The sequence below is a fragment of the Cyphellophora europaea genome (genome assembly GCF_000365145.1).
Source record: "Cyphellophora europaea CBS 101466 unplaced genomic scaffold supercont1.14, whole genome shotgun sequence".
NCBI classification, from domain to species: Eukaryota; Fungi; Ascomycota; class Eurotiomycetes; order Chaetothyriales; family Cyphellophoraceae; genus Cyphellophora; species Cyphellophora europaea.
In genome coordinates, this window is record NW_008481802.1 from 22,777 (window position 1) to 50,350 (window position 27,574).

Consider the following 27,574-nt stretch of genomic DNA (forward strand, 5'->3'; position numbering starts at 1 on the left):
CGGCACGATCCTCAACGGTCTCGGCTACAGCATCATCGACAACCGGCTCTACGCCATCACCTACGTTGTGACCAACCCGCAACTCGTCGTCATCGGCGCCGGCGGCACCACCGCCACGATCCGCACCCTCCCCGCCCAAGCCGGCGAGTACAACGCCGGCGACGTCGACGAAGTCGGCCACCTCTGGGGCTCCTACCTCGGCCGCGGCATCGTCCAGGTCAACACCGCCGACCCCAGCTACCCCATCCTCTACAGCGGCACCGCTTCGCCTCAATACAACATGTACGACTGGGCCTATGTCCCCACCAAGGGCAACTACCTATGGACCGTCGCCGCCGACACCTCGCAGCCCCGCACCTCCCAGCAAACCTACCTGATGCGCTTCGACCGCACCGCCAAAACGTGGTTCACCGTCGGGAGCTTCGGCGTCCTCGTCAACACCGGCACCAATACCTGGGGCGCCGTGTATGCCTCCGCCGACGGCTTTCTGTACGGCTCCGAGAACAACTCCGGGAGGATCTTTCGCTTCAATGTCACGTCCGTGCAGGCGACGTCGTTGGCGACGGGACCGGGCACGAGTGTCAATGACGGTGCGCACTGGTATGTGATGATGCTTGATATCTTTTGCGCTGAATATGAAAACTTTTAGAAAGTGCTAATTATGTTTCTGATAAACAGTATCCTCAACGGCACGTCGACTTCATGATGATGTCACTACGCAAGATTCCGGCGTGCGATTCAGCAGTACATATATCTCTGTCTTTCACTGCTATGACTTTACGCTCTACCACGGACCCGACGAAAATACCCTTTTGCTGCCAAGCATCATCGTCCGGCGAACTTTCTTCACAGTTATTTCGACCCTCGAGCGACCCCAGCCCCCCTTGGGCCTTGGCCAACAGGTCCTGAGCTCATGCATATGGCTTCCAGAGGCTATGTCGTGGCTATATTGGGTGGCAGGTTCTTATGCATATTCATACGGATCGTAGGAGCCAGGCCATGGCTATTCTAGTAGATATTTTCACACTTGTAGAAGAACGAAACCAGATACATGTCCCAACAGCATCCGCTGTCCGCTCGCACTGCACATTATATTCGTATTCATCCCCCACCCCCTCAATCACCAGTAAGTAATGCCAGGGCCCAAAACCCGCTCCTCCCAAGCTAAAACTAAAGCTTCATCACCTCTATCTTAGAACACTGAACCTAACTCTTACAGCATCATGCCGACCATCCCCACAACAGCCGCAACCAAGCCCATCATGGCCTTGACGTCAACAACGCTCGCGCTAGCCGCACCCTTGTAGACATCGACCGGCGAGCTGGGCGCGACGGCCTCACCGCTTGCCCCTGAAGCCCCGGTGGCCGCCGCGGCAGGCACGTTGGCTTCTGACCACGTCTCCGCACCTGCATTGACAGCAGAAGCGGCCGAAGCAACAGCAGCAGCCGAGGCTGAAGCCGGTGTAGCAGCCACGTCAGAGGACCAGGGCGCCCAGCTCACCACGCCCGAAATATCTGGCGTGGTGGACGAGGGAGGGAGGGGCTGCACGGTGACGCTCACGACGGGATACGTGGTCTTCGCAGCTGCTGAATCATCGTCCCAGATGGCGACCGGGGCGGGGGTGCCGCTGGATTGGGGTGTTGTCTTGGAAGCTGGGACTGTTGATGTTGACCATGTTGGGGTGGCGGGGTTGCTGCTTGGGGCGGCGGTCCATGGTCGCCATGTTGGGTCCGTGGACGTGGAGGAGGAAGAAGAGGAGGAGGAGGGGCTCCATGCTTGCCACGTCGGGTCGACGGTCTGGGATGATGGGAGGACATCGGCCCAGGATTGTAGTGTGGAGTCGGCAGACTTGGTGGTGGACTTGGTGGAGGAACTCGAAGGCGACCAGGCTCCCCAGAAGGTTGGGTCTGCTGACTTTGTTGAGGTGGTGCTTGAGCTCCATGTGTCATCCCAGACTTGATTTGTGGCTACGGTTGATGCAGCAGTTGAGGTCCAGTCACCCCAGCTCGTGCTCTGGGAGGGGCTTTCGGTGGTCTTGGCGCTGGACGCTGAGGGGCTGCCAGTCGAGGTGCTGCTGGTCGAGGTGCTGCCGGTCGAGGTGCGGCCTGTCGAGGTGCGGCCTGTCGAGGTGCTGCCGGTCGAGGTGCTGCTGGTCGAGGTGCTAGACGAAGTGGATGCAGGTGTCATTGTTGCCGAACCCGACGAAGTGGAAGTGCTCTGAGATGTGCTGGAGCTAGTGGTAGTGCTTGTCGTGGTTGTGGAAGCGCTGGTGGTGGTGGTGGTGGTGGTGGTGGTAGTTGTGGTAGTGGTAGTGGTCGTTGCTGACCCTTCACTATACATCCTAACGGACTTGATCTTCCAATACGCGTTCGCGAAAGCTGCTGGATTTTCCTGAACATATTGAGCACAGGTGGCGTAACCGGTTCTTGCAGCGCAACTTCCCGCATCGTTAACGGTGCCCCAGGTCGGATCGCCAAGATCACCACAGAAGGTGGTGTCAAAAATGATGTGCTGGTTCTTGAAGTTGGCGTCAAAGTTCAACGTGTCCTTGGGACCAAACTAGGAATGGTCAGTCAGAAGACCTGGAGGGGCAATATAGACACGTACGCTGGCACGAGGAGTGCCCCATTCGGAGGACACCACAGGGTTGTTGCTTTGGGCAGACGCTGGAACTGAGCCATAGGGCCAGAACCATACGTTGAGGACATCTGATGACATTTGCATAGCCCATACGCCACCTTGATACGATGCGTAGGTGCTTGGGTCGGGGTCAACGATTTTGCAACCAACGTAGTTGGGGTTGCTCGGGTCTGTGTTGACGTTGCAGTCAGTGGCCTGAATAGTGCCCACCATGGGATTCGCGGCCGAAATCCTGGATGTTTTGCCGGTATCTGTCGACATGGTCAGACCGTTTGATAATGCCAGAGTGGTTCCACTTACGGAGTGCTTGCCAATTCCCAAGTTGGTTGCTAATAACGCGTTAGCAGAGACCAAACTTGGTGTTGCCTGAAATGGCTGGATAGGGTAGTTTGGTGTCAGGATCGGCTTACTTAGCTCCCTCGATAATGTCAATCTCACCAGCACCCGGCCATGTGTCAGGGCCACCAAGAGTCCAGAAAGCCGGCCAGGTACCACAAATGTTGGATGGCATATGGGCAATGTCAGCGACGATCAGGCCTTTGGTCAGCGTGTCGGTTCCCTCAATCCTAACACTCTTTCGACCAATGTTGTTGTTATTATAATATCCAGTATGGCTCTTATACACATCCTTTCCACCAATGGCATCCACCTTCAAGTAGTTATAAGTACCATCGTAAGCGATCAAGTCATTGGTCTGGGCGTAGCCTCTGTCTCCGTAGGTCACATATCCGTGGGTGGGATCAGCACCGGAAAAGAAAGAGAATTGGTCGAAGAAAGTTGAGCCACTGTATTCCTTGAAAGGCGAATAAGACTTCCCAATGCCGGGATTGACGGCTTGGGTGGAAGAAAATAGAGACAGAACAGTAAGGAGTGATGTGCTCGACTTCAGAGAGAGTGATGAGGACGGCATTTTTGCAAAAGAATGGAATGGGCCTGCGGCACCAGAAAGCGAATGACTGTGAAAGACTGTGGTGAAGAAGGTGAGCACCTACGGATGGTGTCCTCGTGGGAACATCTCTGTTAAACTGGCTTGCTGGCGAGGTTTTCGCCGATCTTCTTTCGGTCTGGAGCGTACTCACCCTCAGCTGAGTCGCAGCAAGCCCTCATGGGCAGAGAGGCCTCCAATGGTGTAGGCCATTGTTGGAAGTCTGGGCGCCAGAAGCGCCATGCAGCCCGTAGAAGATGCGCGTGGCTGTGAAGGAAGACTGTGACGCGGTGATTCTTGTCGACGAGGCGTCAACTATACGAGTCTGGCCACGTTAAGCTAGTGGGTCGCCCCTATTGTAGAATAGAGCCATCCGATTCTGGCCACACGGTAATCTCAGGTACCAAAACCTAATAACGGGTTCCTGCATCTCGAAAGCTACCGTAGGGCTTTCGGAACCGTATCGCAACTGAGAATTAGACAGAAACGCCTCGTCGGTGTCAGTGTCGGGGCATAGAAGCAGAACAGAAGGACGACGACGTTGCTTAACAAGCTAGTCGTTCTCCTGTCCCTTCGGGCGATGGACGCCATGATGAGATGGCGATGTTGTGGACACCCACAGCTTTTCGGGCTAATGCTCGCTAAGGTGGGGGTACTTGTATTCCGAAAAGGAGACACAAGGCGCCGTAAAGGGTAGCGGATAGACGTCGCAAGCGAAAAACCGGGTAGACCGAAATTGGCAGGCCCACGTGTCGCGATCCAGGCGCATGACGTGTGTTCACCAGTTTCGGATGTCTCCTTATGGCCGCAGGGAAACCAAAGTGCCAAAGCCACCCGGCCAAAGGTCCAAAACATCTCATTTCAAGTCATCTAGATATGCACCACTCATAGTCTACGAACAATTACATAAGTCTATCTACACATCATCTACATACTGAAAATCAAACGTCGCACTGGGTGCAGCCTGCGCCCTCGAATATGGCTTCCCGTGCACATATTTGCTGACCAACGGCTCCTCATCGATCGCGCAGTGAATCTCCTTGTCTCTACCCCTGAACCAGCCCAGTGCATAGGTCTTTCCTATGCTTTTCAACTTCGCCTCCATCTGCTTGTTGTTGTATTGTTCGGTGCCGATGAAGTCGGTGAGCATGTTCGACGAGTAAATAAATGCCAGGTTCGCCGCGATGGTGGACGGCTCGCGCGGCAAGAAGGGGTGTCGACGGCGCCAGAATGTGAGTGCAGTCGACAACAGGACAAACAATAAGATGGCGAGAGACAGGACGAGAGAGACGTAGAAGGACACGTAGGTCTCGTCTTGGTTGGATCTCTCGCCCCCGTCACCACGATGAAGAAACTCGACGCTGTTGACGGAGAAGGACCCCACGGTGACCGTGAATATGTCAAGCGCTACAGATGAGATGCCAACAAGCATCACCAGCCAGTGTCTGTTCATGAACGCCTGAACCGGCATCCAGCCATATATCGAGGCTTGATAATCCAGTGTCAGGGAGTGCTCGGGCTTGGCGTGGCCACGGGACAGCTGATAGTAGGGCTCCATCAGTCGCACATCGGCTTCGAAGGTGTTGAAGAGTAGTTTCAGGAGGGTCGCCAGAAGTATCGGCAACCACGGCGCCTCATTTGGGACGACGCGGGCACGAGTCAAGGATATGAGCGGGATAGTGATGAGACCAAACACCATGAAGCCCATAAAGGGAAGTGCCGCGCCTGCTCGGAGCATGGGTGGGTGTGGGCTTTTCTGTTTGGCTTCGCTCTCCACATACGAGTCTTCGGCGTACTCACCCTGCCAGATGGAAGACTTGTATAGCACGTAGCGGCGATTTTTGAGCCTCCTGTGAAGCTGTCCCCGTGTCGCCTCATCGGTGCCCTTGAAATCCCGGAGGATGTGAGATTTGGTGGCCATAGATGCGATGCCAGCAATACCTTTCGGGTCGCTCAACAGACCAGACTTGCGTCGCATCTGAAAGACCAACACAATGCCAATTATTGCAACCATCAGGTAACACGCAGTCAGGAGGCGAGACCATACAGTGTTGACTCTGACAAACATCCTGTACTGACCATTCCCGCAAAAGCCTTCAGTAGTATCACACGAGGGGTCGCCGTTTTCCACGAAGCGGAGCGCAGGGTTTTGCACAGCCGGTCCTATCATGGAGGCGATGATGTTACCCGTCGTGGACAGTAACACAGCCCACTGCTTGAGCCTGAACGCTTTGAACGGTACGAAATACTGAAACATGGTGAGATGATCACAATTTAGACTTGTCGCCGCCGTAGCTCCAGTTGGCTGGGACAGCTGATAATACGGCTCCAGACGGCGGATTTCGAAGTCCATAAGGTTGAATAAGACAGAATACGCCACTGCTATCATTGTTGGGAGGTCTAGCCAGTCAGTGTGAGGTCCAGAGACCCAATGGATGACTTACATTTCCAAGCGAAGAATTTTATTGTTGGCACGTTCTTGACATCATTGAAGGCAATGAGACCTCCCCCGTCTCGGGTTTTCCGTACTGATATCTGGCAAAGCACTTCTTGCACCGCAGCGATGGCGACCGCCAGAACGATGAGAAGGATTATAAAGTAAGTCTTCATAGGGAATGGCTTCCAATTCGGCACGTCGGGGTCGGTCGGAAAAAAGTAGCTCTTGTTGTCTTCGGCGGCAGTAATTGAGCCAAAAGTGCTCGTTCTGCTGGAAGTCATGCCCTCGAACGACGCAGTACTGGAGCGGAATGGTACGCTCTGTGGACCCTCGAATTGGCTCAGGTCGACAGCACCTTCGTTGAGAACGACGATGGTGTTCTTCTCGCTTGCCAGCTTCTGACCAATGTGGCGGACGGTCTTGGTTCGGTCGATAGCCCGCGCACTCTCATCACGCGCAGGAGGATTTCTGGCTGGTGTTTTGGTAGGGTTCCGTCGCAGTTGAGCACCAACTTGATTCATTCCGTTCCCAATACCATCTGCCATTGACTGACGCTTATTGACGAAGGCGCGGAAATTGGGCTTGTCTTGTCTACTAGCAACAGGTGAGACGTATTCGGTCTCTTCCTCTTCTAGGTGCGTGCGTCCTGCAGGAGACATGTCCCGTAACTCGTATCCCAGGCCGTCAAGAGATGACAGATCTACTGGACCAGGCGTTGCTTCCTCTGCTTCATCCAGCGTCTCGTACTGTTTTTTGCGCCTCATTGTGCGGAATCTGGTGCCTGTAAGGGGTGATTTCATGGTCGTCATCCGCCTCACTAAAGACGACATGGTGGATAAAGGCGCCAATCTCTTCGGGCTGGGAGGGGCGAGATGTTGGGCATCAGTCAGTTTCTGACGGTCATCATCTCGATAGGCAAGCTCGATGGGCCTTTCTTCTTGGATAGAGCGCACTGAAGAGTGGCGCGAGTGCTGGGTTGCATTTCCTGCAGGCAAGGCATCCGAGATGTCTTGCTCGGCATCTTGTTGTTCCAGCAGTTGCAAATGCTCTGGGCGAGACGACGGGCCTGGCCTTTCATAGAAACGTTCGTCTTCCTCCATCGCTGGCTAGGCAGTGGCTGACGAACAAGCTGGCCGCGTCTCCTAGACCGGCGATAGCGGTCAAGGATAGAACAGCCTGTTACACATCAAGTGTTCATTGCTGATGACCAGCGCTTCACAAGATCAGTAAGACCATATGCTGCTCAGAGCCTATGTTCATGCAACGATCGACGTAAAACGCTTGTGGGCTTGTGGCCGGGGTCAAAGCGACACAAACTAAAGACCGGGCGTTGTACAGGGACGGAAGGTACCGGCTATTGCGAAATCGTCCGAACTGAGCAGGGGGAAGCGGCAGATGATGTCGCCGGTGTCGTGGCTGTCAGGTGAAGTGGTTCGAAGTCCGCTCGTCAGATGTGTTGGAAACTGACAGCTGTCACCGTGGGACATCGAAAAGTAGTAAATGCTGAGATGGGAGAGACGGATCGTCTGAGACCAGAATCGGGATTTGAGGGTTCTCCTGGAGGGAGTGAGATCTAATCTCGACTAGCTCACCGGTCGTGTTATCGACGATGCTGATGATTCAGCTTGCCACAGAACTTGGGCAGTTGGCGAGGATTTAAGGAAGCGAGTAGAGGTAATATGTCGCCAACCACACGGCGGGAAGAAGGAAAGATCCCGAGGATGCTGCATGTTCAGCTTGATGCTTTACTGGGTATCTCACTCGCGACTTGAGTGGTGGGGGGTTCGTGCGTCCGGAGTCTGGAGCACCAGCTGTCTGGGACAAGCTTCGGGCCTAGCCTTGTGGGCCTGTAAGCGATCCTCCCCCCGAACGGCAGGACCCCCATGGTCGCTCCATCCAGGGCGACCACTTGGTTGAGCTGAAGGGCAGCCAAGGGCGCTTCCGCCACGTTTCTGGGAATCAAACATCGGCATTTGTTTGTGGATGGCCCCCACAGGATAGCTGAAGGATCTCGTTGGAAGGCTCGTAAGGCACTGCACTCGACGCGACGGGGCTCCGAAACAAGGTCAGAAAGTTGAAGTCCGCCTCTAGCGAATGAGAAAAAGGCACGCCTTAAACCGTGTCAACTGGTCGCGCAATTTTAGGGGCTTCAGACTCGTCCGTCACGGTATCGCTGCAGTCTGAGGTTTAGCTCTCGGGCTCTAGCGTCGCCAACCACAACGGCTTTGTCATGGTTGGCGCAGACCTGGTCGCCTCTTACGTACTACTCGTGATCTTTTGTTGTTTAACGTACGGAGATAGTATGGGCTGTTCCCTGAAGCTCAGGATAGCGTGTTGGTCACCGAGGAGTGGTGATGGTAGATGGAGGTGGAGAGATGAAGACGGGGTAGGTGAAGCTAGTCTCTATGCCCGGAAGGCACGACCCATTCCTACGAGCTCTTACTTGTGCGGGGACGCCAGTCGACCGTAGTCTATGACAGCATGCAAATGGCGTTGCTTGTGTTGATCACAAAGAGCTCAATGGGCTAACCAACTTCTGTCGTGATACGGCAGCATCACTCCTTACTTAATATCACGGTTATGCCCATCAAGCCTAGCATCACCGTCTTCAACCACGGGTGCTCGCTGAGCATAATCGTCACGTAGCCCACCGCCGGCACGTATCCCCTTACGCTCCCGATTATGTCTTCTTTTCTGTCCAAGTATTTCTGCCCTGGAGCGTACAGCTCCGTGTCATCCGCCACATTGTTGTCTCCCTTGGTCAACAGTTTCTCGCTTGCTGGCTTTGCAGCGGCACTGAATCATGAATTAGCATGCGCCCATGTGTCCCACTCCACGTGCTGCAGTGAACTCACCTCTTCTTGCCTTTCCCTGACTTGACCTCGAGTGTTTCCGCAGGTGGTGCATAACTCCTTACAACACGGTGCACAATCGGGATATCCTTCTCCTTGACATTATACACGACAATCTCCCCCACCTCGGCTTTGACATCTCTGTTCCATAGAAACAAGAGATCGCCGCGCTGGAAAGCAGGCTCCATAGATCCCGAGAGCACAACGACGATGGGGGAGGGCGAGTCGGCCACGACTGAGAGGGACTTCCACATCATGAATGCCGTAGAGAGCACGAGCGCGAAGTTGAGAACTTGCTGCAGCGTTTGCCGCGGAGAGGCGAGCGCGGTCGAGAGGTCTGGAAGCATAATCGCGGTAACTCGGATTGCGAAGTGGGTGTAATAGTATTTGCTGATCTAGGAAACGGCGTAGTTGGGGCGCAGAACGAGTGTGCGATTTCGTGCGGATGCAAGGATGTACGAGACTCAGAGCGCTGCTTGCATGTTAGACGCGTCAGAAACTCCGAACACTTGAATTGGTGTCGTGGCTGCGCCTGCGCTCAATTGTGTATCCGCCGATGTTGAACGCGAGGAACATGTGGCATCATCCGCGATTCAGAGTCGCTCGGTTGCGGAGAAACCGAATACCCGTGCGACCCCACCCACCAGTCGACCAGGCAGTGAATGCTGTTACATGCATTTGCCCCGCGTCGAAGACTAAGCATACCTAGGTAGTACTACATAAGGCGGCTGACCTCTTGACTTGATTTTGTAACAGCTATCCTGCAATTCGCGCTTCGAAATGGACGGAAAAGTCGTTGCAATCACAGGCATTTCTGGCATTGGCCTTGCCGTCGCTAAACAGCTCCGCTCCCAAGGCGCCCTCCTCTCACTGGCCGATCTTAGCCAGGATGCATTAGACAATGCCCGCAAAGAGCTGGGGGCCACCGACGACCAGATTATGACGACTGTTGTCGACGTCGGCACCGCTTCGCAGGTAAACTCGTGGATTGCGGAGACGGTCAAAAGATTCGGCCGCCTGGATGGCGCGGCCAACATGGCTGGCGCAATCGGCAAGTATCATGGAGTCTGCACCCTCAAGGAGATGGACGACGACGATCATTGGAATTTGATCATGCGAGTCAATCTGACGGGCCTGATGTACTGCCTCCGGGCCGAGCTCAGACACATGTCAGCAGGAGCCAGTATAGTCAACGCCGCAAGCATTCAGGGCCTAAGGGGCTTCGCGAAGCACGCAACATATTCAGCGAGCAAGCATGCCGTTGTCGGGCTCACAAGATCCGTGGCCAAGGAGGAGGCGCCTCACATCCGGATCAATGCAGTCGCACCAGGTGCCACACAAACGCCACTGCTTGAGCAGTCTGTCAAGATCATAGGAAAGCATGACGCAGATGAATGTCTGATGAACCGGACAGGGTCCGCAGACGAGGTCGCAAATGTTGTGGTGTTTTTGCTGTCGCCTGCAGCATCGTACGTGACCGGCAGTATATATTCAGTTGACGGAGGCTGGGATTGTTGAGGCTGTAGATTTCAGTCGTGGAGAGTCGGCGGAAGCTCGACCAGTGGCTCGACGCTTGCCACTCCCTGACAGGCAACAAGTGCCATTTTCTCCAAAGGAGCGAGTGGTCTGCCCTTACCAGCTTCAAATTGTTTAACATATCCACAATATCAAGTGGAATCCATATCTGAAGAGCGAATGCCAGCAATGATTGTCAGGGGACTGGAACTCCATAATCGTACGTTGGTATCGAAAGCTTAGGGTCGCCTGGGGCGGGTATGCAGCAAACGCATCCAGGCAGGCGGGCATTATGGCAAATCTAGTTTATGTTGGCGGATGCCGTACGTCAGTTGAACAGATTGTGTGAGTCAGCTCTCAAGCTGGTCGTGTGGTAACACAAAAAAGGAACCGCAAAAGAGCTTTGGGGGAGCTCAGGCACCACCCATCGTGCCTTATCGGCTCGCAAATGGTTGCTCCTCCGGTAGCTTGGAGTTTCGGCGCAAAGTAATCCAGCTTTGCGTAGAAATCATGTATCGACGAACTGTAGACGTGGTCCGGGATGCTGCAGAGGTGAAAAGAGTCAGTCTAGTCAAGCAAGAAATCCCGAGATGAGGTCGAATAAACATGTAGTGCTGCCAGAAGTACTGGCGCGCAAGCGAATCGAACTTCGGCACAACATGGCTCCGGGCAACATCTCGCATAGGCCGTATCGACTTCATCCCACAAGCCGCATTTTTCACGTTTCCAGCACAACCACATATCATACCCACGAGTCACTAGGCACTCCGACTTTGCACCTTTCACATGGCGCAATAGCATTCATGACTTGCATAACGTGGATACGGTGCGCAGGGGGGTGTGGCTCCTAGCCGCCCCGACCAAGATTTGCAAAGCATGTGAAAGAGAGTCTTGCCCTCAATAAAGATAAGAGAGTACTTCTACATGGTTGAAACTCAACTCGTGCTCTCTATAAAAGCCACCACTTATGCGGGAGAGTCGCAACTGACATACCAGCTAGATTGTGACAATTGAGCGTTTTTCGCTAGCAACCAAAGACCTGTATGCTCTGTCGTTGCGATCTATCCGTCACCATGCCACTAACAGGCCATCGCACCTTTCGAGCAACCCTCCGTGAGTTCGCCACACCATCCAACGCCTCTGGCCTGTACAATATGATCCCCAATGCTGTCCGTTCGAAAATAGCAAAGGGCACCAAGGTACCACTTCTCAGCTCACTGCATCGGACTCAGCATGCCCTGGGTACCACTTCGCCCGAGAGAAGCAGATCGTCCAGCACAACAAGCCAGTCCACAGACGACGCGGATATCGTTAGCATAGCACGCGCTCCATCAACTCCGCTGAACACGCCCCGTACCAACTGTCCCGAGACAGCTTCCGAAAACAACACTCTAGTTCCCTTTGACCCTTCGACGACTGATACTACCAGTGCCTCCATCAACTGGCAGGTAGCAGAACTTGGCTATAGCATGCTGCAGACGGCCAAGCACCAAGCATTTTGTCGGGGAGGTGACGATCTGGTCGTACGCAGGATGCATATTGACGCCATCAGCTACCTCCATATGGCATTACCCCAGGATCTCACCCCTGCAGAAATCGAGAGGCTGCGTCAGAACATGCCCGACACACTTCTTCACGGCAACACTGGGGTCACCAAGTCCCAGCCGAGTAGCGCACTCCGCCGCTTCACCGCCTGGACTGTGACTTGGATGTTGTCATGGTTCCTCTTCGCCGTTCCGGTGATGATGATGCTTCTGAGTGCGCTGCTTCGCTTCGAGAGGCAGAATCAGCTCACCGAGCGAGGACTGGCGTTTGCTGAGGGGGTGGGAACTGGTTTTGTCAACATCACGGCAGGCAAGCAGGCAGACTCGCCAGCTTTTGGTGACGTTGTTGGGAGGACTATCGCCAGAGCATCTATATGTTCCAGCAGAGTGCTGGGAGAAATCGTATGCGGGATCGAAGACGGATGGGACCAGATGATGACAGGCCAAAGACCGGCGGGAGCCACAGAGATGGTCCAAATGCGTTCTCGATAGTCACGAATGACTGATTTCTTTTTTCAAGTGTTCTGAACTCGTCATCAGATCCACATTGTAGAGCTAAGCAATAGATTCATACATTTATAGAAGCGGGCGAAATGGGCTTCGTAGATCTGGTGAGGCTGAAGCAATTTGGAGAAGAGCCGCAACTTCCCCATGCTCGGAGTCGCCCATTCTCACCCCCTCCATCTTCCTTGCACCAAACCATGTCCCTATTGTTACCATCTTTCCGTCGCCAGCAACGCGTGATTGACTTGTGAGTGAACCTTGGCTTGCGGGTGACTCGAAATGACGCGTCTCAAGCTCGTCGCTACAGCATCAGTGTCCTGAGGGTATCTACATTACACTCTCCCCAGACAATCCTTCGGCGTGGTCAGGAGTCTACTTTGTCCGCTCAGGTAAGCATCTCAGGGTCTCAGAATGCAAAAGCTCACTAGGCAAGGTCCTTTCGAGTCTGCCATACTGCGGTTCGAGATCACCTTTCCTTCAGCGTATCCGGATGTGGCCCCTGTCGTAACATTCTCTACCGATGTCTTTCACCCGCTCGTTGTACCTCTGACCCAATATACCTTCAGCACCAGTGCACCCGAGTCCACTGGCACCGTCAGCGCATCGGACGAGTATCGTGTGCCGCCTGGCTCTTTCAGCCTGCGGCATGGCTTCCCTCAGTGGTTCCGTCATGGGACGATAGCCCGTAGCAGTTTAGAAAACAAGTTTGAGCTCGAACCAACAGGAGCGCTATCAGCAGAAAGTGCGGCTAGCGGGCAAGAAACGCTTACAGACACTTTAGACTCGCGAAAGATCACGTTGCAGCTTCTGCATCACATCAAGCAGTCGTTCGAAGATGCGGAATTCTTAGACAACCTCCCATTTGCAGTGGTGGGGAACCCTAGCGCGTGGCATTCGTGGCGGGCTTATCGTGGGCTTGCCAGAAGCCAGACTCGCGGTCGGAGTCTGGGAGACGACGAGCCGGCAGAAAAGCCTCCGTCATCACCGAAGCAGATGAGCGACTGGAACTGGGATGGCGTTTGGGAATCTCGAGTACGCAATGGGATCGATTCCAGTATCAGCGAAGCCGGTCTGTTTACCAATCAGGGTCTGGTCAGGTTCGCGAAGCTCGACAAGGAGCAGCTCGATGCGATCCGCCAACAAATTCGCGCAAGCTAGACGCTTGACGCCTGGAAGTCCAATGGCTGGCGTGACCAGTCCAGCTGCGGTTCATGGCGATAGACCAGCGCCGACGCAGTGTGACTACTTCTCACATATACACCTGCCGCGGCATACAGGCGAAATCTTGATCTGGGTCAGGAAATCCCGATCCCAGCCCGAGTCAGTGGTGAGTCAGATAGCCTTGCTCGGGCCATGCATTTCAATCTCGACTGAGCAGTCCGACATTTTGGGCACAGCATGCGAAACTGTGCAGATGCAAGTGACTGTTTGCTACTGCATCGAGGAGAGCACGGTACATGGGTCGGCAGCCGATGGTTGCTGCGAGCACCTTAAACTTCCTTTCGAAAGAACTATTGCAATGAGGCAGGAGACCGCATGCCAGCTAGCGGTCTCTGGGAACTTCCAAAGCTATTGGCCATCTTCTCCGCATAATTCATCGTCGGCTTCTCAGAACTCTCATCCACATCACAACACGTCATGCCTCGACTAGAGGGGGTTTTCGCCGACCCAAGAGGGAGCGGTGTCGATGCTGGTCGATCATGATATGCAGGCTCTATGCGCGGCGTAAAAGGGAACAAGACTACTGTAGCATGCCCGGCCCGGCAATGGTGGCAGGAAAAACCACTTTCTACGATGCTGTGCTCTGGTCTCCAGCGTATTCCAGTAGCGAAACGCATGACTAGACCGCTATAATCATCTACCAGCATTCAGTCACCCCCGCATCATCTGGGAGTAGCGCAGCCAAAGCCACATCATTGGGTAGGATAACGATGGCAGGGTTCCAAGTGCTTCCAGAATCGCGTCGCTAGCGTACTCGGATGTCCACTTTGTCAGCAATGGGCGAGGATATGTGGGCACACCACCCCGGATACATTTTTTTGACAGGCATGCACCCACCTTTCGTCAAGTCAAGGGCGTAGTGCCAAGTCTCGTCGCCTGAGGAGTCATCAGCCTCGCCCCGACGTCGGCCATTGAATCCTTTGATACAACGACCATTTGCGCCTTTGCCCGTAAGCAGTCATCTTCATCCTCTCACGCCTTTCGTCTTCCAGTACTTGTCACGAGAAGAGTCTGACTTCCGCGAACCCTGCTTGGCCGTCTCAGGGCACAGCGGCACCCAGCCATGGAGTACTTTGATTTTCACGATGCCTCGGATGCTCACGCGCTTCCTCCACTAGATGTGGACGAATTGTCCTCGCTCTATCCGGAGTATACGCAGGATGAGGCCAACGACTGCTTCGACTCCCTCTTCTTCGACAAGAGCCATGCCCTCCCCGCAGATCCTGCCCCACCCGCTCAGCAAGGTCCCGTCATGCTCAAGCTTATCAACGACATTGAGATCGAGGCCATTCCTCAGCCGGACGATCCCTCGCTTGACTATCCTATGTTTAGAGCTAAGAATCCTTGCGACCTCTGCGCCCGCATGGGTCTTGACTGCTTCCTGGCCACTCGTGGTGCTATGGTGACAGGATGTACCTGCTGCATATCGCTTTACAAAGAATGCAGCTTCACCCATCCCAAACTTCCTCGGGGATTCGTCAACAACCTAAACGGCATCAAAGAAACCGAAGCCGAGACATCCTTCGGCCGCCATCATGCCAAAACCCTGAGATCTTTCGACGAAGCCCGGGTCCGGAAGACCGGTGCTCGCTTCCCTCGCGATGCCGTCAAGATTCTTAAACAGTGGCTCGCTGAGCATTCGGACCATCCTTATCCCAACGAGCGCGAGAAGGATGAGCTCAAACAGCTTACGGGCCTGAAGCGCAGCCAGATCAGCAACTGGCTTGCCAACGCACGACGCCGCGGCAAGGTTCGGCCAGCAGAAAACTCAGGCTCCTCGTCTCCAATGCTTGGTGCCATTGATATCCCCCAAAAGTCAAACGACTTGTCGGAGCTCAACCCTCTGGACAGATGGAAAGCTTCTCCTCCCGAGAACGAACCCGCCAGTATGACCGCCATTGCCCGCGCCGTGACCTCCACACCGCTGCCGCATCAGTCTTCTCAATCAGCCTCATCGTCGCTCTCACTCCAACACAACAGCGATCCCCACAGTCGAGGCCCATCGCGCCAGAACTCTTCCTCTGGTAGTGCCACAAATTTCAGCATGTTCCGGGAGCCCTCAATCTCCTCCTTCGATACGCACTCGGCCTCCACCGCCTCAGACCTGACCCGTGCGTCCTCTCGATCCGCGCAATCACGCAACTCCTTCTCTTCAGGCGAGCGTCGTCGTCGCAGGCGTGCCCCTATGACCCAACGTGCTGCCGCCCAGCAGGCCAAATCCCGATCGGCACGTATCTTCCAGTGCACCTTCTGCACCGACACATTCCCTGCCAAGTATGACTGGCAGCGGCACGAGAAGTCCCTGCATTTGGCCCTAGAACGCTGGACCTGCTGCCCCACTGGCGGTACTTACACTGTACCTTCCACCGGTCTAGCCCACTGTGTGTTTTGCAACTGCCTCGACCCGACACCCTCGCACTTGGAAACGGTGCACAACTTTAACGTTTGTCAGGAGCAGACACAGCAGGAGCGGACATTCTACCGAAAAGACCATCTCCGGCAGCACCTCAAACTGCGGCATGGTGCCAAGTTCGAGCGCCACATGGAGGCCTGGAAGACCACGACCAATGAGATCAAGTCCGCCTGCGGGTTCTGTCCCAGCAAGTTCACCACCTGGAGTCAACGAGCCGACCATCTCGCTGCCCACTTCCGGAACGGTGCCGACATGAAGGACTGGAGCAACGGCTGGGGTTTCGATGCCGCGGTAGAGCGCTGTGTCGAAAATGCCATCCCCCCCTACCTCATCGGACATGAGCGAGTGACCATGGAACCTTACGTCGCGCGTCTGACGAAGCGGGGTCCTGCCAGCAACCCTCCGGACTCCGGCGGCATCCGCCACAGCCGCAGACAATCGTCTGCTACGCCGGGCTCCTCAAGAGGTAGCAACAGCGGACTCACGTACGGCACCTCGTCCAACAGCGCGTCCGTCGCCGCCAGTGACGTGGACGAAGGCGAGCCCGACCAAATGACGCGCGACAGCAACTGCTGGGGTCGCTTAGAGCAAGAGTTGACCAAGTTCCTTACGCAGCACAAGCTTGTCGGCACGATTCCGAGCGACAAGCAGCTGCAGGACCAGGCGCGCATCATCATTTACGAGGATGACGATCCGTGGAACTGGACCTGCGCGGACAACGCGCTGTGGCTCGACACCTTCAAGTGGCAGCACGGCGTCGGCCCGCTGACAGACGCAATGCGCGGCGCGGGCTTGGGCCCAGAGAAGGTCGGCTGCACCGCCGGCGGCGCCAGCGAGGACGTCATGGCGTGTGGCGCCGGCGGCGGCCTGATCGGCCACGGGCGCGAGGGCGTGCGCCTCATCGAGCAGGTCGACGTGCAGGCTCCGTACGTCGTCAAAGGCGGCAATCGCCTAGGTGGAAGCGAGGCAGGCGGCGCGGCTGGTACTCGGCGCAAGGCCCGCGGTCGCCGCACCAATAAGGCGGTGACGTCGCAGCGCAACGCGCGCTCCCGCACGGGGAGCAGCGTGAGCTCGCGCTCGAGCACCAGCCATGACTTGCCGACCTTTGCGCCGGACACGAGCATGGATCTGGACTTCGAGGGCGTCGACTTTGGCGGCTTGGACCTCGGCTTGAGCAGTGCTGGTGACGATGGTATGGGCGGATCCAACGGCATGCCCTCCATGTCTGCCGGGCCGACGAGCCTGTCGATGGGCGGCTACGCGCCCGTCAACACGCTGCCAATGCAGATGCCCATGCCCATGCAGGTGCAGATGCAAGACGACTTCTTTGGCGGGCAGGGCTTCGAGATGCCGTCACAACAGGGTCTTGCTCCGTCTCCGGGTCCCAATGGCTTCGACATGGACATGGGCTTGGGCATGGGCGTCCCTCTCGACGTGAACGCCAGCCTTGGCCGTGGGATGGCCGGTGTCGGTGTCGGCGCTGGTGCTGGTGCTGGTGTGGGTGTGGGTCAGCGAGGCGTCAGAAACAGCTTTGATTACGAAAATCATACCCAGAGCAGCGACGGCCCGCATGGGATGGGCAGGGGGGTCGAAATGCACCTTGACCTGGATCAGGATCTGGATCAGGATCAAGATCAAGGGCTCGACATGATGGACGACATGATGGGCGCCTCGCTGACAAAGACGGATACCGTGCAGACAAGCCAGCCTGTGGGGAGTCCTGGTCCTGTGCTGCTGGGTGGTGGTGGGGGGAATGCGGCGGCGGCGGGAGGAGGAGGAGGACTGGGATCAGGTGGTGGTGGGATGGGCAAGGGGAAACGAGGCTCGCAAAGCTCGGACCTGAGTTTCATGAACGAGGCGGAAATTCAGGCTCTGGAGGGCTGGACGGGTGGGTTGCATTGATCCTGAGTTGAGCGCCAGTCTTGACTAGGCGTCCTAGATTGGGAGTTCTTTCTAGATGCGTCTGGTGTTTGTTTGTTTGTTTTTTTGGAAGAATGTTATGCCGACACGATGTCTATCAAAAACACCACCACTAAAAAGGCCTTTTTGAGATCCTACGACATATATGTAGCCTCAACCACACCTATACATACACACCACAATAGGCCCTGCCAGAATGAATTATATAGCCTTTGAACACATCGCCTCTGCAGCCGATCCCAGGTACACGATGTTCAGGTAATGCTGTAGCCCGGCCCCTCGGCGCCCTGTGGTGTCTGCCAGTTGATGTCCTGAGTTGGGACCTTGATGTCGCAGGTCTTGCAGTGTATACAGCTATTCAGGAGTCAGTATGAGTGTATCGCCTGAGGAAAATGCAGAGGGGGTACTCACTTCTGCGCGTTGATCTGGAACCGCACGCCCAGATCCTTGCTCTCGTCCTCTACGTACTCGTAGACGCCGGCGGGGCAGAACCGATTTTCGATGCCCTTGTAAAGCGGGTAGGCCTTCTTGGCGTGCTCGTCCCAGTCTTTCACCTGCAGATGCACGGGCTGGTCCTCTTCGTGGTTGGTGCCGGTTCGGCTGACGCTGGTGAGGATGTCGAAGGTGATCTCGCCGTCGGGCTTGGGGTATTCGATTTTCTGGAATTGGTCTGCTGGCTTGGTGGCTGCTGCGTCGCTCTTGGGATGTGGTAAAGTCCAAGGTACCATGCCGCGGAATATGAATGCTTCGAGCCCGGAGTACATGATGCCGCCGTAGATGCCGAGAGGGGTGTGGAAGGAGGGCCGTATGTTGCGGACGGCGCGCAGTTCTTTCCAGATCCATGATGACCGCAAAGCGTCCTCGTAGTCGTAGAGGAAGATCGAGTTGGCTTCGGGGTTGTTCTTGATGGCGCCGTAGGCTGCTTCGGCGGCGAGCATGCCTGACTTCATGCTCGTGTGGGTGCCTTTGATTTTGGGCACATTGAGAAAGCCGGCGGTGTCACCGATGAGCGCACCACCGGGGAAGGCACACTTGGGTATGGACTGATAGCCTCCCTCGTTGAGTGCACGAGCGCCGTAGGCGATACATTTACCGCCCTCGAGCACATTTTTGTAGAATGGATGCAGCTTCATGCGGTTGAACTCGCCATAGGGAGCGATCCAAGGATTGGCGTAATCGAGACCCACGACAAGGCCAATAGAGACGAAATTCTCGCCGAAGTGGTACATCCAGCCGCCACCATACACATCTTTGCTCAGTGGATAGCCCATGCTATGCGATATGTCGCCCTTCTTGAACTTCTCGGGCTGGACTTCCCAGACTTCCTTGATGCCTAGACCGTAGGTCTGGGCGTCGGATTCACGGCGTAGGTCGTACTTCTTAGATACTTGTTTGGTGAGAGAGCCATGACACCCTTCGGCGAGCAGGGTGACGCGAGCGTGAAACTCCATTCCCCTCTCAAAGTTGGGCTTTGCTTTGCCATCACGACCCACGCCTTGGTCATTGGTGGCAATACCTTTCACAGCTCCATCGTGTCCATAGATTAGTTCTGCACCTGCAAAGCCAGGGTAGATCTCTACACCAATTTCCTCTGCTCGCTCGCCCAGCCATTTTGTAAACTGAGAGAGTGAGATGATGTAATTGCCGTGATTATTCATCTGCGGAGGAGTTGGTAATGGTATGGATCCGGACTTGGTGAGGAAGCGCATGTGGTCTTTGCCTGCTGGGGTGACATCGGGGTAGCGGTTCTCGTTTTCGTCTGACAGCCAGTCCGGTAGCAGTTCATTAATAGCCCTGGGTTCGAGTACGTTTCCGGACAGAATGTGGTTGCCAATTTCTGCGGCCTTTTCTAGAACGATGACGCGGAAATCCTCATTGCCGTCTTCATTTGCTATTTGCTTCAGACGAATGGCCGCGCTAAGACCAGCAGGGCCGCCGCCAACGATGCAGACGTCCACCTCATCGGCCTCGCGATCTACGGTGGCAGGGTCAAAACCTTCTTCGACGTCGGCATAGCGGTGGCGTAGGGATGAGGAGAGGGCTCTCCGCTGGCCTGCAACGAAGAGGGGTCGCGGGAAGGCACGAGCTGAACGATGGCGGGCTGGGAGAGTGGCGAGGAAAGGAGCGGAAGATTGACATGCTCGTGATGATCGGGGTGTCGAGACTAATAGTCTCGACACAGGCTTGGACATGTGCTTAAGAGACATGGTGCTGAGTGGCACTGCTGGTCACACGCTCGGTGAGGGATCCTCGAAGGGCGGCCGGTTCGACGATCGTGTAGCTTGCCGGTAAGCACAGACGACAGTGTTAGGTCTGAAGCAGCCACCCAGGACACACTGCTGGTAAAACTCCCGGTAGTGGTTCTCGTTGTCGTCGCCATCAAGAATGGGGGAGGTGGAGCACAAGATTAGAGGGCGCACGCAGCTTCTCAACGTCACCGAGTGCACCGAGCTCGTCGCTCGTCCCCGATTTTTCACTGCCTCGGCCACCCGAGGCTGCCCCGAAACCCGACTTCAGCCGCCTCTCCGTCCAATGGGCGCTCGTCTAATGGTGAGCAACTCTAGTAAACATCTTGGGCGGATATTTGCGGTTTGGAAGATGTTCGGACTTCAAGTTCTTTTACCTGTGAATTGCAGCTGCGCTGAAACGGACGGCGTTTGGGCTCAGGAATCGACATGTTTGGTGGGGGATCTACTGGATAATGTCTGTAGGTGCGACACATTCTGAGGTGCATCATTGAATGTCCTACGATTCCACCATGAGTTACGTCCATCAAAATCATCCTCGACAGTAGAGACAAATGGATGTGGACTCACAGAGAGCGTCACTGCCTCACAGATTGTCATCATATTAGTAGTATGTAGACGAGGGAGAGGCCTCTACATGGCTGCTGATAATCATCTGTACGTGGGTAATGCACACGAAGAAATGAGACCAACTACTCTCATTAAACGCACGGTCGTTCAAATGCATTATGTCATTAAGGTGGCGCTGTGCCGAGTTCATCCACGAGAGTCATGGCTTCATATGAGCTCGATGTCGACGACTGGGAGCCCGTCGCCATGCCTACCAACCCAGAAGCGGGTGATGCATCAAGGAACTTTGACCCTGGACCTATGATCGAATCCGTGTCCAATGCACCGGTTCGTCGCCACTGGCCCTGATCAGAAGTCCTACTGACGAGAAGCCATTCTGAACTAGGGCCGTGGGGCTGTCCGCCGACCCGAACATCAACAGTGCGCGTAGCTCTTGTGCGTAGCCAGTTGTAGCCAGATCGGATCGAGGGTAGAGTCTAGCCTGGTCCAGCACGACCCGGTCCTCTGTCATAACATCCATAGAATGGGTTCATGGGCCTCGATGCGCCACGGGAATGGAGTATTTTCGAGTTCTCCTGTAGTTGTCTTCATGCTGTTACCATTAAGAAGATTGCCACATCTCGAAAGCCGTCCTGTCGCAGCCACAGAGTAGAGCTCGCAGTATTGTCGCAGGTGGCGGAGTCTACAAAGGCGGGCGATATTGCCTTTGAGGATTCCAGGCGTGACAGACGCCATCGATGGCGCGAAAGTCGAGGCGCAGGCTGATATTGCTCGGGTACTCGGATAACCCATACGTGATAGGTTCTCGAGTATGAGAATCACACTTTGTTTAGTACTCGAAGCCATCTGCCAGCTCCTGAACAATCAGCGCAGCCACGTTCTTCCCCATCAACGCGCTCGTCTCCATGGTGGAGATAAAGCTCTCGATCCCGCTCGTATACCACACGCCGCGTCCGTGGCCGACTTCTTCGCCATCGAGCCTGATGTGCTCAAACTCTGTTCGTGGCACCTCGTATGGATAGCTGTGCCAGACTTTCTCTAATGACCACGAAATATCGGAGTGTGAGATTGCTGAGATTGGGTCCTCATCGACTTCGTAAACGGGACTAGTATGGGGAAAGCTGAGGAGGCGTGAGAGGAAGGATGCTTTGAGGGGCGCGCTCGAGAAGATTTTGTAGAGGTGTTGTGGGGAGGTGACGTTGGCGTGGTGGCTCTGGGACGGGTGAAGGGTACGCAGGCTTGAGATTGAGTAGAAGGTGAGGGACTCGCCGGCTGTAGCGTCAGAGGAAGTCTGGAGTGTGGTAAGTATAGTAGACGGGACGGACGCAGGGCTGTCGGCTGGGAGATCGAAGAAGGTGGGCGAAAGCACATGAGGCGAAGTGAATAGTGTGACGTGGAGTGAGACGTAGTCGACCGGAAACGGTTTATGGGTCAAGGCAGGCTCGAAGGAGATATTTGCGAACTGATATGGCGCAGCGAGCACCACTGCATCATATGGTCCAGATGACGAGCCGTTCGACAGGGTTAAGGAATATGTGGGATTGCTGCCAGCAGTATCTTTCCGCACTTCCAGTACTGTAGTGTTCAAGCGAGCCTTTGCACCGGAGCGTTTCACGGCCTCGTCAAAGATCTGCCAGTTGCCTCCTTCGACCGCCATGGCTCCGTCGGTGGACATGCAGACAAGCGTTTCTAAGCCGTGTATTTGATCGAGATTCTGAGCATAGTTGACACGCGTCGAAGCCTGCACGATGTCGTTCCCAAAAGCCCCGCCGGCGCCATAGGCATCGAGCATTTCCTTCCCACTGACACTCAGATGCTCCAAGAGCTCGGCTTCTTCAATCACGCCCTGAAGGGAGCTGAACGGAAACAGCGGCTCTTCGTAGAACCTTAAAAACTTCCCAATTACAGTGCTGACAAGGTTTCTCGTCCGGATAGGTGCCAGGCCATATTTCCACAGCAGTTTCGCGATATCCCAGTAGCCCTGCCACCTCCCATCGCTGCTACTCTGCTTGAATACGAATTGCTTGCCGTCCCAAACGCCTAGATCGTAGTCAGAGTCTGGCCGCGATTCAAAGGCTCTGGACTTGATATCAAGACCAAAATCACGCGTGGCATTGTAGAGGATGTGGTTGATCTTGACGAATATACTTCCACCCAGTTCGACCGGAAATGCCGAGTCATTCAGCGCGTTGACGGTTGTGGTCCGGCCACCTATGCGTGACTCTTTCTCAAACAGTGTGATATCCAGCGGTACATCGTATTCCGAGGCTTCAGCGAATTGCTTTAGGTGATACGCGGTCGATGCACCTCCTGCACCCCCTCCGATGATGGCTATCCGATGAGGCTCGGTCGTGTGTTTCTCGTGTGATAGAGGTATCTGTGGCTGTTGCGCAGCGACAAGACCCGTCGTCAGCAGGAACAACGATGCCAAGAGTCGCATAGCGGCAGACTGTAATCAATTTGTGCGGCTCAATGTTGGCCCAACGCATGCTCGATATCGTGCAAGATGGCTGCAGGTGAGATGTCGGAGGTCTACAAGGCTGCGCTTCAGCCTTGCCCCATCGACATTCACTGCCTAAGAACCTGAGACTTGCGCGCCCCGCCCCGCGCATCATAGCCGGCACCAGTAATGCAAATCATGCTAACTCTGGTGTCCAAGACGGTCCTATCATCCGCACCCGCCGGAGCCCATTTCGTCAGTGGAAGGAAACACCCGTCTTTTCCCATTCGCAAAGTCCCCCGCACACTTTGAGACGTCCCCACTCGGAGAACAAAAATGAAGGTCACTACGTCAGGAGGATCGCAGCCGAGGACGCTTGCATGACAAGAGGCGGACAGACTAATATATTGACTCGGCGGTGAATGGTGTCGTGAAATCTCTACTCAAGAAAAACACACTCTTCACAAAGAACATCGCCAAATCACCAGCATATCCACACAAACCAGCATGTCTACCCAAATCGGAATGGGGGCTTGCTGCCTCTCAGGCTCCGTCCACAGCGGCACTCCCAAAGGACGCGAAGATAACATCGGTGGCCTCGATACCTACGTGTCGGAACCTCAATCCAAATCGACAGCCAAGTCTATCGTTTTCATTACCGACGTAAGTCCTTTCCCCGTATACACTACAGCACTGAAGACCAACACTGACCCGCCTTCCCCCAGATCTTCGGCTGGAAATTCAAGAACGTCCGCCTCCTAGCCGACAACTACGCCTCCGCCGGCTTCACCTGCTACATCCCGGACGTCCACCAGGGCGACTCCTTGCCGGAAGAGTTCCTGCAATCCGTCGAGCCCCCGCTCAAGGTGCGCGAGCAGGAAGGCATCATCGACAAAGCCAAGGAGACGGTCGACATCATGGCCACATTGGGCCCCTGGCTCGCCAAGCACCGCGAGGGCGTCTCCGAACCGCTCATTTCCGGGTTCGTCAACACCGTGCGCCAGATCCCCGGCACGCAGAAGGTCGGCGCCATTGGCTTCTGCTGGGGCGGAAGGTACGCCATCCTGCAGGCGCACAGCCCGCGACCAGAGGGGCAGGTGGGCGGCGTGGATGCTGCGTATGCTTGTCACCCGAGCTTGCTGTCGATCCCGGCGGATTTTGAGGGGCTGGGCAAGCCGCTGAGCATTGCGGTTGGCACCAAGGATAGTCTGCTGGATCAGAAGAGTAATGAGCAGATCAAGGAGTTTTTGGATACCAGTAAGAAGGATGTGCCGACTGAGGTGCGGTACTATGAGGATCAGGTGCATGGGTTTGCGTTGCGGAGCGACTGGAGCTCCGATAAGGATAAGAAGGCCATGGATGATGCCGAGAAGCAGGGCGTGGCGTGGTTCGAGAAGTACTTGTCTTAGTCGGAAGACGCGGAGCTGCTGCCGCAGATATGTGTTGAATGGTCGGGCAAGCTTCTGCTGAGGTTCTTGATTGTGGCTGTCGCGATGGTCCCAGAGACTCAGGGACGGCCCGTATGCACTTGACCGCTCCATAGTGCTGAATCCCACATGCCTACTCAGCCATTTGCCCTTGCGGAATCGGAGTGCACTGGTAATTGCTCGGAGCCGCCAACGCAACACCCTCCATGAGACACCGTGCTGTACGGCTAATTTCCACATATTCCACCTCCTGCCCATTCGTCACCTTTGCACCGACCTCCGCGAACCCCGTGGGATGGCCAATGCTGATCTTGTTAGTTGTGCTCGCTCGAGCGAGCTGATTTGGAACGCTTCCTGGCATCTGACACGCTGCTCCGAGATTCAGTGCCAGCGTGCCCGGCACGGCCTTGTGGGCTTTGCCCATTGAAAGTGCCTAGGTTGGACTATCAGTCTCCGGACCCCTTGGATATGATGAGATGGCGGGCGGAGCTCACCTGGCAATCGATATGCGTCTCCGCTGAACGGGGACGATAGACCAGCACGATTTTGGGGATGCTTGGCTTGTCCGGGTCCAGACCCATCATCGCCGCTCCCTTTCGGCGGATGACTTCTAATTTCTCCATCAGATTGGGTTGCGCGTCCAGCTCGTCGGGGTTTCTCGCGGGATCCCAGCCAAGGTCAGCGCCACTGATGAAGATGCCCGGGTTGGACACATCAACGAGGGAGACATTGTAGTTTTGACCTTCAACTTCTACTTGATCGAGAGGCCGTCCGGTAGGCAGTGCTGCAGTCGTTTTGGAGCCACCAGGGCTCAGCCATCGAAGGGTGATCTCGGAGCCAGTGCCGGCAACCCCAGGCATTGTAAAGTTGCCTCGCGGCTCGAACCGCCAGGGAGCTCCGGGTTGTGATTCGGGCCTGCTGACCGAGAAAGTACTTTGGATTACCTGGTTGGTGTTGAGGTTCAACAAACGAAAGGTGACTGGGACCGCGTGGAATGCGACGTTGTCTTTTCCTACTATACGGTAGGCATCAGAAGGATGCAGGTGCTGACCTCTAGTCCGAGGATCTTCCAGATGAGCATCTAGCAGTCCAGCATCGATAGCAGCAGGCCCAACGGCGGAGGTGAGGTTACCGCAATTCCCAGACATGTCCAGGAGACCGTCTGTCACACCAACCTGGAAGAAAGTGTACTGTATGTCGGCAAAGGGCCCATCCATGAGATCTGTCCTCTGATAAACTTCGAACGTAACTGTACAGGCCGACTGTTAAGGATTGAGTGCTTCCAGAACCAAGATCTTGCAGCACTTACCAGCTTTGCTGAGGCTAGAAATCCCCCCACCTAAACCGTCCAGCTGCCGTCCGTAAGGATCAGGCGAACCGAGCAGCGAGGCCAGATGATCTTGCATCTGGCTCAGATTCTGCTTCGTCCATGGTCCCTGCTCTGAGTGCCGTGGGAAGGGAACAACACTTCGCAATTGATCGCCTAAGAACTGCACGGAATCAGCGACCTTTACGGGAGATGGACTACGAGCTGAGATCTCAGGTCTGCTTGTGGTAATGGCTGAGGCTCAAGCGTTGAAGCAGATTGTCGTCGCAACTTCCTGACCCTTTCCCCCCAGGCTATTTAGTGCGTGAAAAGCATAGGACTCACAAAGAGACCTTTCGATGTCCCCCCGCGCCAAAACGCAGCTCGTTGCATGACTTGACTGGTCCGTGGCCCCCGTCCAGTGTGTATGCTTGGGCCATCCATACCAGCTGAAGAAGCTTTCAACCGCAAGACTGTCCCTGACAGGCACCTAAGCCTTGCTGTTGGACACCGTCTCTCGGCGATGTCCCGCCTCAAAGGCGGTCCAGGGCTGCATAATACGTTCCGAAGTCGCAAACCTGGCCAACTCGGTCGCATCGCCATCAGTTCCAGTGATGAGATGACCCTTTTCCCCACGCATAAAGCCCACCATATACATGAGGGGGGCTGTAATACGCAGTGGCCGTAAGCCAGCAGGTGGTGTTGCCGTGTCGTATATGTGTACGGCGAGGCACTGAGAGCTTCTGCGAAATTCCGGCCGATTTTGGTCCGACCACAAACAACATCTATGAATCCGCTAGTAGTGCATTGCTTCCCTTTCCTCTCTCATAAAGTGGACGACACGATATGGCCACAGCACTGGTGCTCGGATGCACAGGATTAACGGTAAGTTCGCAGATCACTCTTCCAACGCCGACTTGACATCTCGCAGGGCTCGCACATCTTGGCGACTCTGAGGAACAGTGCACCTCACTTCTCCAGCATTGAGGTCGTGGCACGACGTGCACCTCCTCCTGCACCGGAAGCTGCCGTACCCACAAAGGCCTACGTGGAGAAAGACACTTCGCAGTGGGGAGCTCACATTGCCTCAACCAAGCCTCCACCAGCTGTAGTGTTCTATGCTCTGGCCAGCACCCGCGCTTCTGCTGGCGGATTCGACAATCAATACCGATTCGAGCATGACATGATGGCTCAACTGGCGACGGCCGCGAAGGACGCGGGTATCAATACCTACGTCCTCGTCTCCGCCGCCGGTGCAGATCCTAAATCTATCTTTGGTTACCAGAGAATGAAAGGAGAGCTCGAGGAGTATGTGAAGAAGCTCGACTTCAAGCACACCATCATTGTCCGCCCAGGCATGATCCTCGGTGAGCGAGCAAATCAGGATGCTGCAGGATACGTCTTGAATCATCTCGCAACAGCGTGTGGCTACGTACATGCGTCTTTGAAGAACGCGTGGGCGCAAGACGCCCATACCATTGCGAACGCGGCCGTGTCTGCCTCGCTGCAGATTGAGCGTGGCGAGGTCAAGGACAAGATCTGGACGTTGGGAGGAAGTGAGATCATTCGGCTTGGAAAGGGGGAAAGATTGGATTGACCTAGTTCGTCCTGCT

The 27,574-nt window shown here is 55.3% G+C and overlaps 13 protein-coding genes across 13 annotated transcripts; 7 read left to right on the forward strand and 6 right to left on the reverse strand.

The window, feature by feature from the left end:
• Positions 1-280: 280 nt before the first annotated feature.
• Positions 281-649, forward strand: HMPREF1541_10651 (uncharacterized protein; the record flags this gene model as incomplete). Its single annotated transcript, XM_008715321.1, has 1 exon — positions 281-649. The coding sequence occupies one exon, from the start codon at positions 281-283 to the stop codon at positions 647-649; it is 369 nt and encodes a 122-aa protein (XP_008713543.1).
• Positions 650-1,213: 564 nt separating this feature from the next.
• HMPREF1541_10652 (uncharacterized protein) lies at positions 1,214-3,551 on the reverse strand (the record flags this gene model as incomplete). The annotated part of the gene is made up of 3 exons (XM_008715322.1): positions 1,214-2,560; positions 2,609-2,936; positions 3,052-3,551. 3 exons carry the CDS (start codon positions 3,549-3,551, stop codon positions 1,214-1,216), a joined length of 2,175 nt encoding a protein of 724 aa, XP_008713544.1.
• A 931-nt stretch (positions 3,552-4,482) lies between these two features.
• HMPREF1541_10653 (uncharacterized protein) lies at positions 4,483-7,103 on the reverse strand (the record flags this gene model as incomplete). Its single annotated transcript, XM_008715323.1, has 2 exons — positions 4,483-5,966; positions 6,011-7,103. 2 exons carry the CDS (start codon positions 7,101-7,103, stop codon positions 4,483-4,485), a joined length of 2,577 nt encoding a protein of 858 aa, XP_008713545.1.
• A 1,455-nt stretch (positions 7,104-8,558) lies between these two features.
• On the reverse strand, positions 8,559-9,202 carry HMPREF1541_10654 (signal peptidase I; the record flags this gene model as incomplete). The annotated part of the gene is made up of 2 exons (XM_008715324.1): positions 8,559-8,799; positions 8,859-9,202. 2 exons carry the CDS (start codon positions 9,200-9,202, stop codon positions 8,559-8,561), a joined length of 585 nt encoding a protein of 194 aa, XP_008713546.1.
• A 433-nt stretch (positions 9,203-9,635) lies between these two features.
• On the forward strand, positions 9,636-10,373 carry HMPREF1541_10655 (uncharacterized protein; the record flags this gene model as incomplete). The annotated part of the gene is made up of 1 exon (XM_008715325.1): positions 9,636-10,373. The coding sequence occupies one exon, from the start codon at positions 9,636-9,638 to the stop codon at positions 10,371-10,373; it is 738 nt and encodes a 245-aa protein (XP_008713547.1).
• Positions 10,374-11,443: 1,070 nt separating this feature from the next.
• HMPREF1541_10656 (uncharacterized protein) lies at positions 11,444-12,406 on the forward strand (the record flags this gene model as incomplete). The annotated part of the gene is made up of 1 exon (XM_008715326.1): positions 11,444-12,406. One exon carries the CDS (start codon positions 11,444-11,446, stop codon positions 12,404-12,406), a length of 963 nt encoding a protein of 320 aa, XP_008713548.1.
• A 423-nt stretch (positions 12,407-12,829) lies between these two features.
• On the forward strand, positions 12,830-13,576 carry HMPREF1541_10657 (uncharacterized protein; the record flags this gene model as incomplete). Its single annotated transcript, XM_008715327.1, has 1 exon — positions 12,830-13,576. The coding sequence occupies one exon, from the start codon at positions 12,830-12,832 to the stop codon at positions 13,574-13,576; it is 747 nt and encodes a 248-aa protein (XP_008713549.1).
• A 1,126-nt stretch (positions 13,577-14,702) lies between these two features.
• On the forward strand, positions 14,703-17,954 carry HMPREF1541_10658 (uncharacterized protein; the record flags this gene model as incomplete). The annotated part of the gene is made up of 1 exon (XM_008715328.1): positions 14,703-17,954. One exon carries the CDS (start codon positions 14,703-14,705, stop codon positions 17,952-17,954), a length of 3,252 nt encoding a protein of 1,083 aa, XP_008713550.1.
• Positions 17,955-18,226: 272 nt separating this feature from the next.
• On the reverse strand, positions 18,227-20,179 carry HMPREF1541_10659 (uncharacterized protein; the record flags this gene model as incomplete). The annotated part of the gene is made up of 2 exons (XM_008715329.1): positions 18,227-18,326; positions 18,384-20,179. 2 exons carry the CDS (start codon positions 20,177-20,179, stop codon positions 18,227-18,229), a joined length of 1,896 nt encoding a protein of 631 aa, XP_008713551.1.
• Positions 20,180-21,617: 1,438 nt separating this feature from the next.
• HMPREF1541_10660 (uncharacterized protein) lies at positions 21,618-23,228 on the reverse strand (the record flags this gene model as incomplete). The annotated part of the gene is made up of 1 exon (XM_008715330.1): positions 21,618-23,228. One exon carries the CDS (start codon positions 23,226-23,228, stop codon positions 21,618-21,620), a length of 1,611 nt encoding a protein of 536 aa, XP_008713552.1.
• A 507-nt stretch (positions 23,229-23,735) lies between these two features.
• On the forward strand, positions 23,736-24,637 carry HMPREF1541_10661 (uncharacterized protein; the record flags this gene model as incomplete). Its single annotated transcript, XM_008715331.1, has 2 exons — positions 23,736-23,891; positions 23,954-24,637. The coding sequence occupies 2 exons, from the start codon at positions 23,736-23,738 to the stop codon at positions 24,635-24,637; spliced, it is 840 nt and encodes a 279-aa protein (XP_008713553.1).
• A 151-nt stretch (positions 24,638-24,788) lies between these two features.
• Positions 24,789-26,061, reverse strand: HMPREF1541_10662 (uncharacterized protein; the record flags this gene model as incomplete). The annotated part of the gene is made up of 4 exons (XM_008715332.1): positions 24,789-25,088; positions 25,150-25,634; positions 25,707-25,877; positions 25,965-26,061. 4 exons carry the CDS (start codon positions 26,059-26,061, stop codon positions 24,789-24,791), a joined length of 1,053 nt encoding a protein of 350 aa, XP_008713554.1.
• A 746-nt stretch (positions 26,062-26,807) lies between these two features.
• HMPREF1541_10663 (uncharacterized protein) lies at positions 26,808-27,558 on the forward strand (the record flags this gene model as incomplete). The annotated part of the gene is made up of 2 exons (XM_008715333.1): positions 26,808-26,846; positions 26,893-27,558. The coding sequence occupies 2 exons, from the start codon at positions 26,808-26,810 to the stop codon at positions 27,556-27,558; spliced, it is 705 nt and encodes a 234-aa protein (XP_008713555.1).
• Positions 27,559-27,574: the final 16 nt, after the last annotated feature.